General features: G+C 44.3%; 1 protein-coding gene across 1 annotated transcript in view; it reads right to left on the reverse strand.

The window, feature by feature from the left end:
* The window catches only part of Sinhcaf (SIN3-HDAC complex associated factor), a gene marked incomplete at its 3' end in the record, with an annotated part of 26986 nt that extends 13453 nt beyond the window's left edge, over positions 1–13533 (reverse strand). The window contains exons 1-2 of the mRNA XM_004632220.3: positions 13416–13533; positions 679–826 (exon numbers count right to left, since the gene is read on the reverse strand). Coding sequence (XP_004632277.1) covers positions 679–806 — 128 coding nt within the window. The remainder of the gene's footprint in view (positions 1–678; positions 827–13415) is intronic.
* Positions 13534–13569: the final 36 nt, after the last annotated feature.

Consider the following 13569-nt stretch of genomic DNA (forward strand, 5'->3'; position numbering starts at 1 on the left):
GACCGCGGTTCAATCCCCAGCACCACATGCCAGCTAGCCCGCCCCTGGTGGGCTGAGCTGGCCACACACCCACACAAATAAATAAGTTAAGAAAAAAAAAACCACAGTAAATGGTCAATAAATGTTCTGATAAGTGAGTAAATTAATTTCTAATAGTAAATGGTTCAGCATTACACATTTATTCAGGCATTTGTTGGAAAATAAATTCCACGTTATTAACGAGAGGTTTACCACCAAGAGAAATAAAATTATGACATAAAAGCTAACATATCCTGATAGGTTTCTGGGCAGAACTTTAAGTCCTAGTATGATCTTCCTCAGCAACTTAGGTTAAAATATATTTCTACTGTTTAGAAAATCCATACCATGATTTACTAGCAAGAGGGAATAAAGGTCATTAAAAAAAAAGAATCCCTTGATGTATCCCGAAATTCACAGCAAAACGCGTTGCCTAGTTAGAGCCAAGAGCCTTCACAATTTAGCAGCTCCTACTAATCTGTAGGAAATAGCTTGTTGGTATGGTTTGATTCATTTTAAGAATAGAAGCCTTCAGTATCCTGGAATAAAATGTAAGTTTTAATTATTAGCACACTGCTCCCAATTGCTTTACTGAGAACTATAACCCTAGGCTGTGATTGTTTGTGCTCGAAGAACAGCGCAAACACCAGCTGCTCTTACCCAAAACAGCTCTGGAAGTCCTTCTCGTAGCGTTTACTGTCGGTGAATCGAGAACTGGAGGACTTCGCTCTGCAAATACAGCAGCCCTCTATACTTCGGTACATCTTTGGCTTGTGAAAACCAAACATCTTTTCTTCCGGTCAGCACTCTGTAAAGGGAAGGGAGCAGACACAGCTTTGTGAGGACTGTAACAAGCGGGGGGCGCAGGCCATTACAAGTTCTTCTGCTCCACTCTAGCCCTGAATTGCTTGATGTGTAATGATCAGGTCGCACAGGCGGGCACAGCCGGGCTCCGGGAAGCCCTCCTAATCCGCCTCTACTGTGAACTCAAAGAGGAGTGAGCGCAGCAACATCACACGCAACCCTTCGCTGCACTTCTCAACACAAGTTCTGAAAATGGGGAAGAACATTTTTTCAGAAAGTGTTTTAAGAAATACCACAAACTCTCCCACAGTCTTGGAAAATGATGAAATCATGTACAATGAAGACTGCATCCTAAGGCGCCTCTTTGCTCTCTGCCAGATTCCCCCTGGGGAAGTTCTGTGCATTCACCGTGACCACTGAGAGACGTACAAAGCACCCAAGTAACTCAACGGGCATCAGCCCACATGCTTGCTTTGCTCACAGAAAATGGGTTTTGTGTGTTCGTTTCTTCTGTGATAAACAGGATGTTCTAAGAAGTCAAGTTTGAACTTGCACTGGAATTACTGAAAAGAGGATCAAAAACTCCCCCAAATCCCAATTTAGAATTTAGGATTAATAATTCTATCCATCATTAATACAAAATGAGCTCATGTTGCCTGGCCACAGCTCTGCCCCTTGGTTGTTTATAGAAGTTAAGAGGTTTTTAACAGTAGAAGGCAAATATCCAAAAAACTGTAGAGTGAAATAAACTCCAATTCCTCTGGTTGACGAATCTCAACATTAGTGTTAAAGAAGGAAGAAACATCCCTAGGGCTTGACACAAAATGCAGCTGGTAGTGAATCTGTACTTGGGGATGTCGTTTGCATATAGGCCAGCCTCACCAGCACATGTGGACTAAGAGGTGACAAAAATCTAAAGCCTAGATAGATGAGCCCGAGGGGTGCTGTGTGCAAGGACCCAACTTCAAACAGTCATGGAAGCATCAGACAGGCAAGTGCAACGAAAGCATGAACACTGGTCACCTCTGTGCCAATTTAAAGTGTTGCAGCCACACATCATCCTACTAGTTATTTTAGAAACAAATTTCAAGATATGAGCAAAACAAAAACTTGAGGGCCTGCCTCTAGGTTAGCCCTCCACTGGTCAGGACAGCCCATCTAGCAAGACCAGTGAAAGTGATGCACAGAAGCAGCCAAACATGGGTCAGAAACAAGGAAAAGGATTTATAAAGTTTTAAGGAAACAGCTTAAAATAAATTTTATTTTAATTTATTTATTTATTTATTTATTTATTTAGCGGAACCGGGGATTGAACTCAGGCCCTTGTGCTTGCCAGGGAAGCACTTATTCCACTGAGCCATCTCCCCGGCCCTATAAATTTTATTTTATTTTAAAATTTTTTTAAATTTCTTTTTGGCAGAACTGGAGATTAAACTCAGGCCCTTGCACTTGCCAGGGAAGAGCTTATTCCACTAGGCCATTTCCCCAGCCCAAATTTTATTTTAATAAAACAGTAATTTAATAGCTGAACAGTAAAGCTTCCCTTTAAGTGAGCTACTGTCCATCAGCGTTCCTCTTCACTGCTTTGCTGCTGAGGGAGGCAAGCAAAAAAGATGGGACACGAAAGAGGGCCACTGATGCAGCTGGAAGTGAGGACTACAGGGGAGGCGGGGGGAGATGCACCTGTAACCCAGCACTTGGGAAGCTGTGGCAGGAGGATCACTCCAAGTTCCAGGTCAGCCTGTGCTACACTGTGAGTTCAAGGCCAACCTGAACTACACAAGTGAGACTATCTCAAAATAAAATGACTTTTTTTAAAGGCTGGAGAGGGGCTGGGGAGATGGCTCAGTGGAATCAGTGCTTCTCTGGCGAGCGCAAGGGCCTGAGTTCAATACCCAGCTCTGCCCAAAAAAAAAAAAAAAAAAAAAGGCTGGAGATATATAGGGAAAAAAGTCTATGAATCCTATGAGAATTGTTAAACCACAAAAACAAAAGTCTTAAAATGATTTTAGTTAAATGGTTGCGAATTCTTTTGAAAGAAGAAAATTAAGTATAGGGCTGGGGAGATAGCTCAGTAGAATAAGTACTTGTCTGGCAAGGGCCTGAGTTCAAATCCCCAGTTTGGCAAAAAAAAAAAAAAAAAAAAAAAAAAAAAAAAGAAAATTAAGTATACTACTTGCAAGAAGTATGAGGAGCCGGAGAGATAGCTCAGTAGAATAAGCGCTTCCCGGGCAAGCACTTATTCTACTGAGCTATCTCCCCAGCCCCTGTATTTCAAAAAATAAGGCAGATTTTTGTCAATCCAATAAACCCAGGTGATAACTGAAAAGAAAATGGCTTCCCAAGAAAATGGCCATGAGCTGCTCTGGAAAAACACAGGGTCAAACAACAGTAGATTATAGAAACCAAAAAGTGAAAAAGTCACCACTTTATTTATTTATTTATTTATTTATTTATTTTTGGTGGCAGAATCGGGGATTAAATTCAGGCCCTTGCACTTGCCAGGGAAGCGCTTATTCTACTGAGCCATTCCCTGGCCCACAGCTTTAATTCGCATTTTTTTTTTAAATGTATTTGGTACACGGTCTCACCATGCAGCTCGGACTCACAGTGATCCTCCTGTTTTCAGCCTCCCCAGCGCTGGGATTACAGGTGTGCACCACCACACCCAGACTCGGTGGCTGGCTCGGCATGCTGGCATGGCAAGTGGTGCCAGGGATCAAACCCCAATCCCTGCACTCGTTGAAGCAAGTGCTTAGTCCGCTAAGCTATCTCACTGAGCTGTCTCGCCAGCCCACATGGTCCTGTCTCTCCATGCCCCACATCCAGCCCTCAAAGTCCAACTCCACAGTTCCCTTACAATCATTGATAGCTGGGACACTTTGGCCTCTCTCCTTTATGAGGACAAAGGAAGTACACATTCTACAGGACAGCTCCTTCCCTCAGAGCCCAGGACAGGGCAGCCACACAGCGCTCAGAATCTAAGGTCTCTAAGGTTGGCATGGGATGGTCTTCCCTGAGGTGGATGAATCTGGACAGAGAGCCAGTTTGTGCCCCTTGCCACTGGCCAGCTGCAAAGGAATGCCACGCCTATCGCTGCTGAGTACTGAGCTTTACTTTCACCAACAGCTATTCTGAAGCAATGTTCATTTTAAAAACTTAGCCTAGGGGCTGGGGAGATGGCTCAGTAGGATAAGCACTTAACTGGCAAACGCAAGGATCTGACTTCAATCCCTGGTTCTGCAAAAAAATAATAAATAAATAAATAAATAAATAAAAACTTAGCCTTCCTTGGTGAGACATTCCATTTTTTCACTGGAGGAATATCCTTAAATGCATCAAGGAAACTATCTTGTTGCCTTAGGACTCACAGTCCTCCACTGTGTCAGCTCTGCCAGTTCACTTCTGTCCTGACCAAATTCTTCTACCTGAACGCTGAGGGAGATCCTTGCCCAGGGTCTGCCCCATCTGCCCAGCAGCGGCTCCGGAAGAGCCTAGAAACCCCGCTGTGGCAGTCCTGCTCAGCCTCCCCCAGTGAAGGGCCTGGGAATCTGCAGCGAACACTCAGCTCATTCTGGACTTTGTTTACAAAGCTATGCAATAGTTGGTGTTTAACCATTCCGAGGTTTGGGAAGCCCTACTGACAGCATTTCTAGCAAATCCATGGACTCGGGAACACAACAACAAAAACCTTACCCAGTCTCTATAGATGAAAACCAAGGACACGAGCTGACCGCTGAAGCCACCTTAATGTACATTTCAGACTTTGCTTGGTGGGTGTGGCAGCCACTTTACATTTCAGATTTCAGTTATTTCAAGCAACCTATGGCTGGTTCTTTCCTGGTTCTGCATTTGTGAAACAGTAACTGCTCCAGAACAATATCTTATCTGTTCAAATGACATGGTCAGCTACTAAGCTTTCATCTCACAGGTACATCATTCACCACTTTTTTTGATTTGTTTCTGTTTTTCTGAGGTAAGAGTGTCACTAGTAGTCCAGGTTGGCCTTAAATTTATTATGTAGCCCGGACTGGCCTCCAACTCATAGCAATCCTTTCTGCCTCAGTCTCAGGAACGCTGCGGTTACAGGAGTGCACCACCACGCCTGGCTTCACCACTATTTTAATAGAAGGAAACTAAAAGACTGTACCCTGCTTCCTAACTGATGAGCAGCTACGGGAAAGCAGGCCCCAGGCAACCCTGCTCACACTCAATCATGTTAAGGAAGAGAAAAATAAATTAAAAGTCTGAGGTAAAGCCAACAACCAGGGAGAACTTTAAAAGTCTATTTAAAGGGCTGGTGAGATGGCTCAGTGGCCTAAAGCACCTACTTAGAACAAGCTTAGCAAAGCACAGGGACCACAGTTCAATCCTCCAGCACCACATGCCAGCCAGCCCCCCCCCCTGGTGGGCTGAGCTGGCCGCACGCACGCACGCACGCACGCACGCACGCACACACACACACACACACATAAATTTAAAAAAAAAAAAATACTATAACAGTTACCAAATTGTGAAGTCAAAGATAAAGGATGTCTCATTTCCCATCTAATCCAACATACATAAGTTTTCTGACTATAACATAAGTGAGAAGGGAAAACAATGTTTCTCAGTAATATTGACAGAATGGTATTTAAGTAGTTTCTGGCCTGGGACCCCAGTACTCTGAGAGGCTGAGACAGGAGGGTTCAAGTGCAAACCCTGCCCCAGCAGTTTAGCAACTTAGTGAGACTCTGTCTTAAAAACTTTTTTTTCTGGGCGGGGAGATGGCTCAGTGGAATAAGCGCTTCCCTGACAAACACAAGGGCCTCAGTTCAATCCCCTGAGTTCAATCCCCAGTTGTGCAAAAAAAAAAAAAAAAAAAAAAAAAAAAAAAAAAAAAACAAAAAAAAAAAAAAAAAACAACTTTTTTTTTTTTTCTCTGCAGAACCAGGGATTGCACGCAGGCCCTTGTGCTTGCAAGCACTCATTCTACTGAGCCATCTCCCCGGCCCCTGGGCTTTCAAATTGGTTAAGTTATGGCATCTTCAAGCTATGAAGTACTGTTTCTGCTGTTAAAAAGAAAGCGGGGGGGGGGGATGGCTCAGTAGGATAAGCGCTTGACTGGCAAACGCAAGGATCTGAGTTCAATCCCTGGTTCCGCAAAAAAAAAAAAAAAAAAAGAACGCAGATATATTGGTATGTGCAAAGAAAGAGCTATGCTCCTTGTCCAGGAAAATTTGCTCTATGTAACAAGCAAACTTGGTTAACAGTATAATCTCATAAATATACAATCTTTACATTTTTTTATTTCTTTTTGGTGGTCCTGGGATCCTCTACCACAGAACTACACATCTCTGGTCCTTTTTATTTTGAGACAGATTCTCACCAAATTGCCCAGGCAGGAATTCAAACTTGCAATTCTTAGGGCTCAGGGTCTGGCATTATAAGTGTATACCCTATTTTTCAAAAATAGATTACTAGATTGATTTTTGGGTGGTGTTGGGGATTGAACCCAAGCTCTCAAACTTGCAAGGCAAGTAAATGCACTACCACTGGGCTACCTTACTGTCCCTGAAAAATGTTTTAAAGAATTTTTAATATTAAATATTGGTGCCTCCAAGGAGTGAAGCATGGAGGAACTTTACTTTCACTTTGCTCTCTTCTCTCCAGCCTTTAAACAGGGGCATCCCTCCCTAACAACCGGGCTTATCACAACCTGCACCTAAACTGTAAGAGGCTCTGCAAAGGCCCAGCGCTTAGGTAAACTTCCTCAGAGACAGACACACACACTAGAATACACACCGCCCCAGAGAGACTACAGAACATGCTGGCAAAATCAGGACAGAGCAGAATAGGAAGGAAATGGCACGGAAGAGACGAGAGAAGATTTGTAAAATGGGAAGTGAGCAGCAGCAGTGAACAGACCGGGCCCCAAACCCAGGTCGGAGGTGGAGGCACTTGCTCAGACTGAACTATAAACGGCAGGAAGATGGGAAAGGAAGGGAAACACTGGGGAGGAGGCCGCGGATCCCACGCCGCGGGAGCCTGGGGGCAGTGCGTGCGAAGGCTACCGTTTTGGCCAGCCCCACGCTCCCGTTAGTGCCTGCAGGACCCAGCAGACACCAGTGTCTGTGCAGCACCGCACAAACGGGCAAGCAGACCAAGCGCTCTGCACTTTGTACTCTCCTGCAGCTGGCCCACTTGGCTGCAGGGTTCACAACAGTCAGGCATGTTTTATCAGTGCGCACGGAGAGCCATGGAGTAATAAAACGTTTCCTTGCACCTGCTTCTTCTAGATACCAGCCACATCCAAGAACCAGTGGGTTCTGAATTTACTCAATCACTTTTAAGGGACAAATTTAAACCTCCCTGGAAGAAGGTAAAAAAAAAAAAAAAAAAGGAGTGATGAGACTCATCTGTTTAGTAACAGTTTCTCCAAACAGCCACCCTTTTTTCCCACCTTCTCTTAAAACATTAATAATTGTGACTGTCTATACAATCCACACTTGGCAGAGATGCCTAAACTTATCCTATGGGAAAAGGGTTCAAGCTCATAGACAAGCCTTCAGCTACCACAGCAACAGCTTAAAAATGGAATCACAAATCTAAGTCTCTTCTATTATATTAAAAAATACTAGGTTTGCCCATTTTAGAAATGAAACAAGCACACCTCACTCCCCCCACCCCCGCTAGGTTTCCCAACTCTACACTGATTCCTGTTAATAAGAAAGATGAGGGCCAGGGAGATAGCTAGCAGTCTAAGTGCCTGCTTGGTAAGTGCAAGGACCCAGGTTCAATCCCCAGTACTGCATGCCACGCCAGTCCTGTGTCACTGAAACCGGGTATGGTGGCACACACCTACAATCCCAGTGCTGGGGAGGCTGAAACAGGAGGATCACTTTGAGTCCAAGCTGCCCTGCAAGACCCTCTACCAAATAAATTAATAAATAAGTAGAAGATTTAAAAAGTTGAGGGGCCGGGGAGATGGCTCAGTGGAATAAGCGCTTCCCTGGCAAGCGCAAGGGCCTGAATTCAATCCCTGATTCCACAAAAAAAAAAAAAAAAAAGTTGAAAAAAGCTGGACTCTGCTTAACATTTTACAAAATGTTTCTACAGTGAATGGTGAAAAAGTACTAAGCATCAACTGTTTATAAGAAGTAACTTGTTGGGGCTGGAGAGATGGCTCAGTGGTCTGGAGCACCTACTTGGAACAAGCTTGGCTAAAGCACAGGGACCGCGGTTCGATCCCCCAGCACCACGTGCCAGCCAGCTGCGCCCCCTGGTGGGCTGAGCTGGCCACACACACACACACACACACACACACACACACACTAAATAAATGTTAAAAAAAAAAGAAGTAACTTGTAATTTTAATTGCCTTTGTAAACAGGGTGAAATCTCACTTGTGCTTTCCAAGGATGCTGTGAACAAAGTGCATGAAGAAAAAAATGTATGAAGATTATCACTGTGTAAGACTAGCATATTGCAAAAAAGGAAACCCTGTCTCCCCAGGATATTCCAGGGTTTCCTGATATATCAAGCTTTCCTCATTTTTGGAGGTTTTCTTCTAAGCCCAGGCCTACAGGTCAAGAAACAGCCTGAATTCTCAGGGAAATGTTACAGTCATGAAGCAGGTCTGTACTTTTTTCCTTGAAACTACATTTCTGTGTTAGGCAAAAAAGATAATAAAATGTAACATATACACCTGACCTGACCCAAGCATCAGTGAGAAGTTTCTTAACCTCTCTGGCCCTGTTTCTTACCTATAAAATGGGAGAAAATCCCAAGTCTCTGGAATAGCAGCACCCACAGAAGGACTGGCACACAGCAGACATTCGCCTCTCACAGTTCTTTCTAGGCCACGGCCTGTTTCCTCTTTTTGATCCTCTCACCATTCGTTCAGGAATCATTTTCTGTGTCTTGGGGAAGTCCACTCTCAATAAGTTACTAACAGCCTTACTGCTAATTTCCCAATATTCACATCCTGGTCCAATCTCCTCCTTTTGCTGTAGCTCAATTTAGCCAATTGACTATCATCAATCCATTCTAAGCTTTAAATGTCCTAACAGATCGAAATAATTTCCCTCTTGAGTCCAATCTATGCAGTGAGACCCTATACACCTTGTCCTAAAATACAAGAAAAAAAAAAGAATGAATGAATGAATCCCCCTCTCAATGCTCTTCCTGTGTGCCTGTCTCAGTCACCAGCCACACGCAAAGACCCGGATGTCCACTGCTCTCTTGCTCACCCTCTTCAAGGCTCCCCATCGAGTTTCTATCAGGTCCTTCGAGATTTGGCTTCTTCCTTCACTTCTCTGGGTCCACCCCCACTGACTGGCCTCATCTTGGGGTTTGACCTGCTACTGGCAGGACCTCAGGGTAGATTCCTCTACATGGCCCCAACAGACAGCTGGCTATCTTTCTAAAGCTCAAGTACAAATAACCATCTTTTCCAGGAGTTTCCTGATACATCAGGCTTTCCTGATTTTTGTAGGTTTCCTTCTAAGCCCAAGCCTACAGGATAACAACAGTCTGAGTTCTCAGGGAAATTTCACACTAGCTGGCCCCATGTCCTGGCTTCAGAATAGGAGCTAATCTCCAAGGCAAGAGGAGAATCTACTCAGGATCCAGTCGGGCCTACTAGGTGCTCCCTGTGGGAATCTTGACAAAGTAACAGTATCAAACTAACTTTAATACCTAGCCATAAGGCTGCTGCTCTGTCTGACATGGTTTCCTCTATCCCTAAACCTCTTAAATTCTTTTAAGAATTAAGTCTTGCGTGGTTTTGCATGCCTGTAATACCAGCACTCTGGGAGGCTGAAGCAGAAAGACTAAAAGTCTGGCCTACATGACTTGGTAAGACCCTGTCTCAAAATAAAATTATAAGGATCTCCATCTCCACCTTCACAACTCAGAGGAAAGGCCCTGATTCAATGTACAATACTAACATGAAACCAACAAAAAGACTAAGCCTTTTTACAATACTTTTCCACACTTTCATTAGAATACCCATCAAATTACTTGACTTCACTTGTCACTCTATCATCTCCTCTGCCAAGAGTAACCCGCTGCAGGGCTGGGAAGTCTTACCTTCTGGCCAGGTGTCTGTGAAATTCCTTCCCTAACTACTCAGAGCCAAGAGGAATAGACAGGGCACATAATGAGAAATGGTGAGAAAAAAACTAATGTAAGGAAACTAATGTTTCCTTTAAAGTTAGTCTAGGGGCCGGGGAGATGGCTCAGTAGAATAAGTGCTTCCCTGGCAAGCCAAGGGTCTGAGTTCAATGCCCGGTTCCGAGAAAAAATTAAATAAATAAATAATCTATATACTTTTTGTAAGGAAAAAAAAAGGATTTAAGGATTTCCAGAAAATGAATAAATAAATTAATTAATTACTAAAAAAAGGATTAACAAGGGGCGAGGGAGATGGCTCAGTAGGGTAAGCACTTGACTGACAAGCACAAGGATCTGAGTTCAATCCCCGGTTCAGCCAAAAAAAAAAAAAAAAGGATTAACAATGAACAATTCTGCCAACTGGCAGAAAAAAAAATGATACACACACATTTCAAACCAATATTGTGGGGAAAATAGGAGTCACTTTATGGGAAGTCTCAAGGAATAGTGCTACTTCAAATCAGCATATACTAACATCAAGCAAAATACAGTAACATTTAAACCAAATCCAATTTCTTACACTAGTTGGAAACAACTATATACAAAACTAGGTTTTAGCTAAGTTGTAACTTCTATATTTTAATAGGAAAAGTAGCTATGACCTTAGTATTCCTGATACAGAAAGTAAACCTGCTTACCTCGAAAACAAACACCTTTCTTTTATTTATTTATTTTTTTAATTTATTTTATTATTATTGTGTGTGTGTGTGGCCAGCTCAGCCCACCTGGGGGCGGGGCTGGCTGGCATGTGGTTCTGGGGGATCGAACCGCGGTCCCTGTGCTTTGCTAAGCTTGTTCTAAGTAGGTGCTTTAGACCACTGAGCCATCTCACCAGCCCCAACACCTTTCTTTTAGACAGATTTATAGATTATGTCATCCATAATTAGCTGCAGATACAATTACAAAAGAAACCAAAGAACCAAAAGACAAAAAAATAGTTTCACCTAAAATCCCCACAGAACCAAAGCTTAACTGTAAGAAACGCACTTCTGTGGACAAGAGAACTCAGGAAGAGTGACATTTTCCAGGACTTCAATGGACTTGCTGGTGTTAAATGGTTGAATCAGAATTGGAAAGCCGACCTGCATTGGGGGCAGGGGTTCCCAGAACCGGCTTCTGAAGGTGTAAGAAGGGGCCACTCACTCACTTTTTCCAGTCAGCATCTACAGAATGTTGGTCTGGACAGGACTAAGTGAGCCAGGCCTTATGCCTACTTCCCAACGTTACAAGGACTACAGCAGTCAGTATTTATTAACCACATCACTTGCTTAATTATTTACTTACTGCCTGATAAACACCACTGCCATTTGCTGGGTGAAAAAACTGGACCACAAAACTACCTGTGACCACACCAGTTACTTAAAGCCAGAAACTTTTGAACTATCCTAGCACACTTCATCAAATACATTGTCGTTCTTCACTCCTATTCCATCTCTTAAGTAAATAACATTTCTAGGGGCCTGGGAGATGGCTCAGTGGAATAAGCGCTTTCCTGGCAAGCGCAAGGGCCTGAGTTCAAACCCTGGTTCCGCCAATAAAAGTAACATTTCTAGAGCACCCTACTACAGGTCTGTACATGGACGATTAATCTGTCCTCATAACAGCTTTATAAAGTTGGTTTTGGCTTGAAATAAGCTCAATCTTTCCACGAGTCAAGGTTTCTCAAGATGTGGTCACTACTATGGAGGTAAAAAAGACCGACCATCTAGGTCTCAGACAGAAATAACAAGTATTGTGAAGAAGCAGCTTTGCAGCCCGCTGTCTAGCAAGGTTCCAGTGTATGTGACCTATTGAGCCTTTCATCTCCAACCTCCTACAAAGAGATACAAAGCTAAGGCAGCAGAGACCTTGTCCGAGTCTCTCCCACACGCTCACCATGATAAGCCAAGTCTCCACTGTACATATCTGAATCTAGAACAAAACTGCTAAGGTCTAGGGCTAGGGATATAACTCAGTGGTACAAGCCTAAAGGCCAGGCTTCAATTCCCAGCACATAATGGTGGTGAGGGGGTAAAGGGAGTAAGTTGTATTTGAAATTTCCCAAGACACTAAAATTCTACCAGTAAGTAGGAAAAACAAACCAAAAAATCTGGTGTATTTGCAAAACACCTCATATCCATTTAAATACACAACCTAGAGAAATCCAGCCCAAAGAGAACCAAAGTTCTATCTTCCAAGGTTTTCTATTTCTTTGACATGATCTCTTTCCTTATTTCAGAAATACACCATACTGGTTACCTTTCTGTACAAAGCAGGAATGTGTTTACTTAACAACAAAAGAAAAACAGCTTTCAACTTGTACAGATTTTCTGGTGTGTACGCGCAGAACCACCAAGGACAGTATTTTCCAGTCACGGCCATTTCCAGATTGTAATACTCAAACTGATTCCAATACAAGGGAAAACAAGCAACAGATATGGTGCTGCTTTCTCGGATGTCTAGACTACAGGCAAACCCCAAATACCAAAGAACCATCCATGTGTCAAACCAGCATAATTTTTGAGCTATGCCTGGGGCCACATGCCGGAAAAAGAGAAAAGAAGAAAAAAAAAAAAAAAAAAAAAAAAAAAAAAAAAAAAAAGCTAGCCTGAAAAGAAAATCTAGGAGGGAAACCATAAGGTCAACTCCAGTCCACAGGAACTGGGGGAAGCTGGGAGGGCTAGCTGGCCATTAACCAGTGTCATCTTCCTGAGCAGCTTCCTCCCGGCCCCTTCAGTACCTCAGAAAAGCACAACTCTCGAAACGCTCGCCCGCTCAAGGTCATCGGGAGATAGCCATCAAAATCCTGCATGCCTTCAGGCCAAAAGAGATTCCCTTTCTCCCCCAAATCGCCAAGTAAATGCCTTAAATGCCATCCGGCTTTTCTCCGGACCTCCACCAGAAGCAAGTACTCAGACTTTAATTTAGACTGGGAAACTAAGTGTGTTGTTTTGCAACATAAATTAAGGGGCTTTACAGCTCGGCTAAGCCCAGTTCAGAAAGCAGGTGCTTTTCAGCGCACTTTTTAATGACAAGGTCAAATTCACTTTAATTATTAAAACAAAAAGGAGGAAAAGTTGTCTTAACCTTCCAGAAAGGCTGCTTGGGTAAAAGTCTGTAACAAAGTCCCCGTTTGGCTAAACAGTAGTTCCTCATCCTCAGACTGCCAGCAGTCAAGCCGGGTTACTGGCAGAAAACAACAAAGAAACCGGGGTCAGAGTTAGGAGAACCAACTGCTCCCTCGAGCCGCGCCGCGGCACAGCCTCCCCGCCCGCAGAGACCTGCTTCTCGGCTCCGCCACACATAAACACACAAAGGCCCGCGGCGCGCCTCCGCGGGCTTCCCTTCCCGGCGAGGACGAGCCGGAGCCCCGAAACCGCCCCCGGGCGGCTTTCGGGGGTCGTCGGGCTCGGGTCCCCTGGACGTGCGAGCCGCAGGGCGGCGGCGGCGGTGCTCACCGGTTTCCCCGGAAGCGGCGCCACTCCTCCCGAGCACTCGGGACCCTCGGAGTCCCCCGCCCCGAAACCGATGTCCGCCGAGCCGAGCGCAGGGCAGGGCGGAAGGAGCCGCCGCGCGGTCGGCGGGCCGGGCCGGCCGGAGGCGCCGCCCCCG

This window comes from Octodon degus, unplaced genomic scaffold (genome assembly GCF_000260255.1).
Source record: "Octodon degus isolate 3935 unplaced genomic scaffold, OctDeg1.0 scaffold00047, whole genome shotgun sequence".
In the NCBI taxonomy this organism is placed as follows: Eukaryota; Metazoa; Chordata; class Mammalia; order Rodentia; family Octodontidae; genus Octodon; species Octodon degus.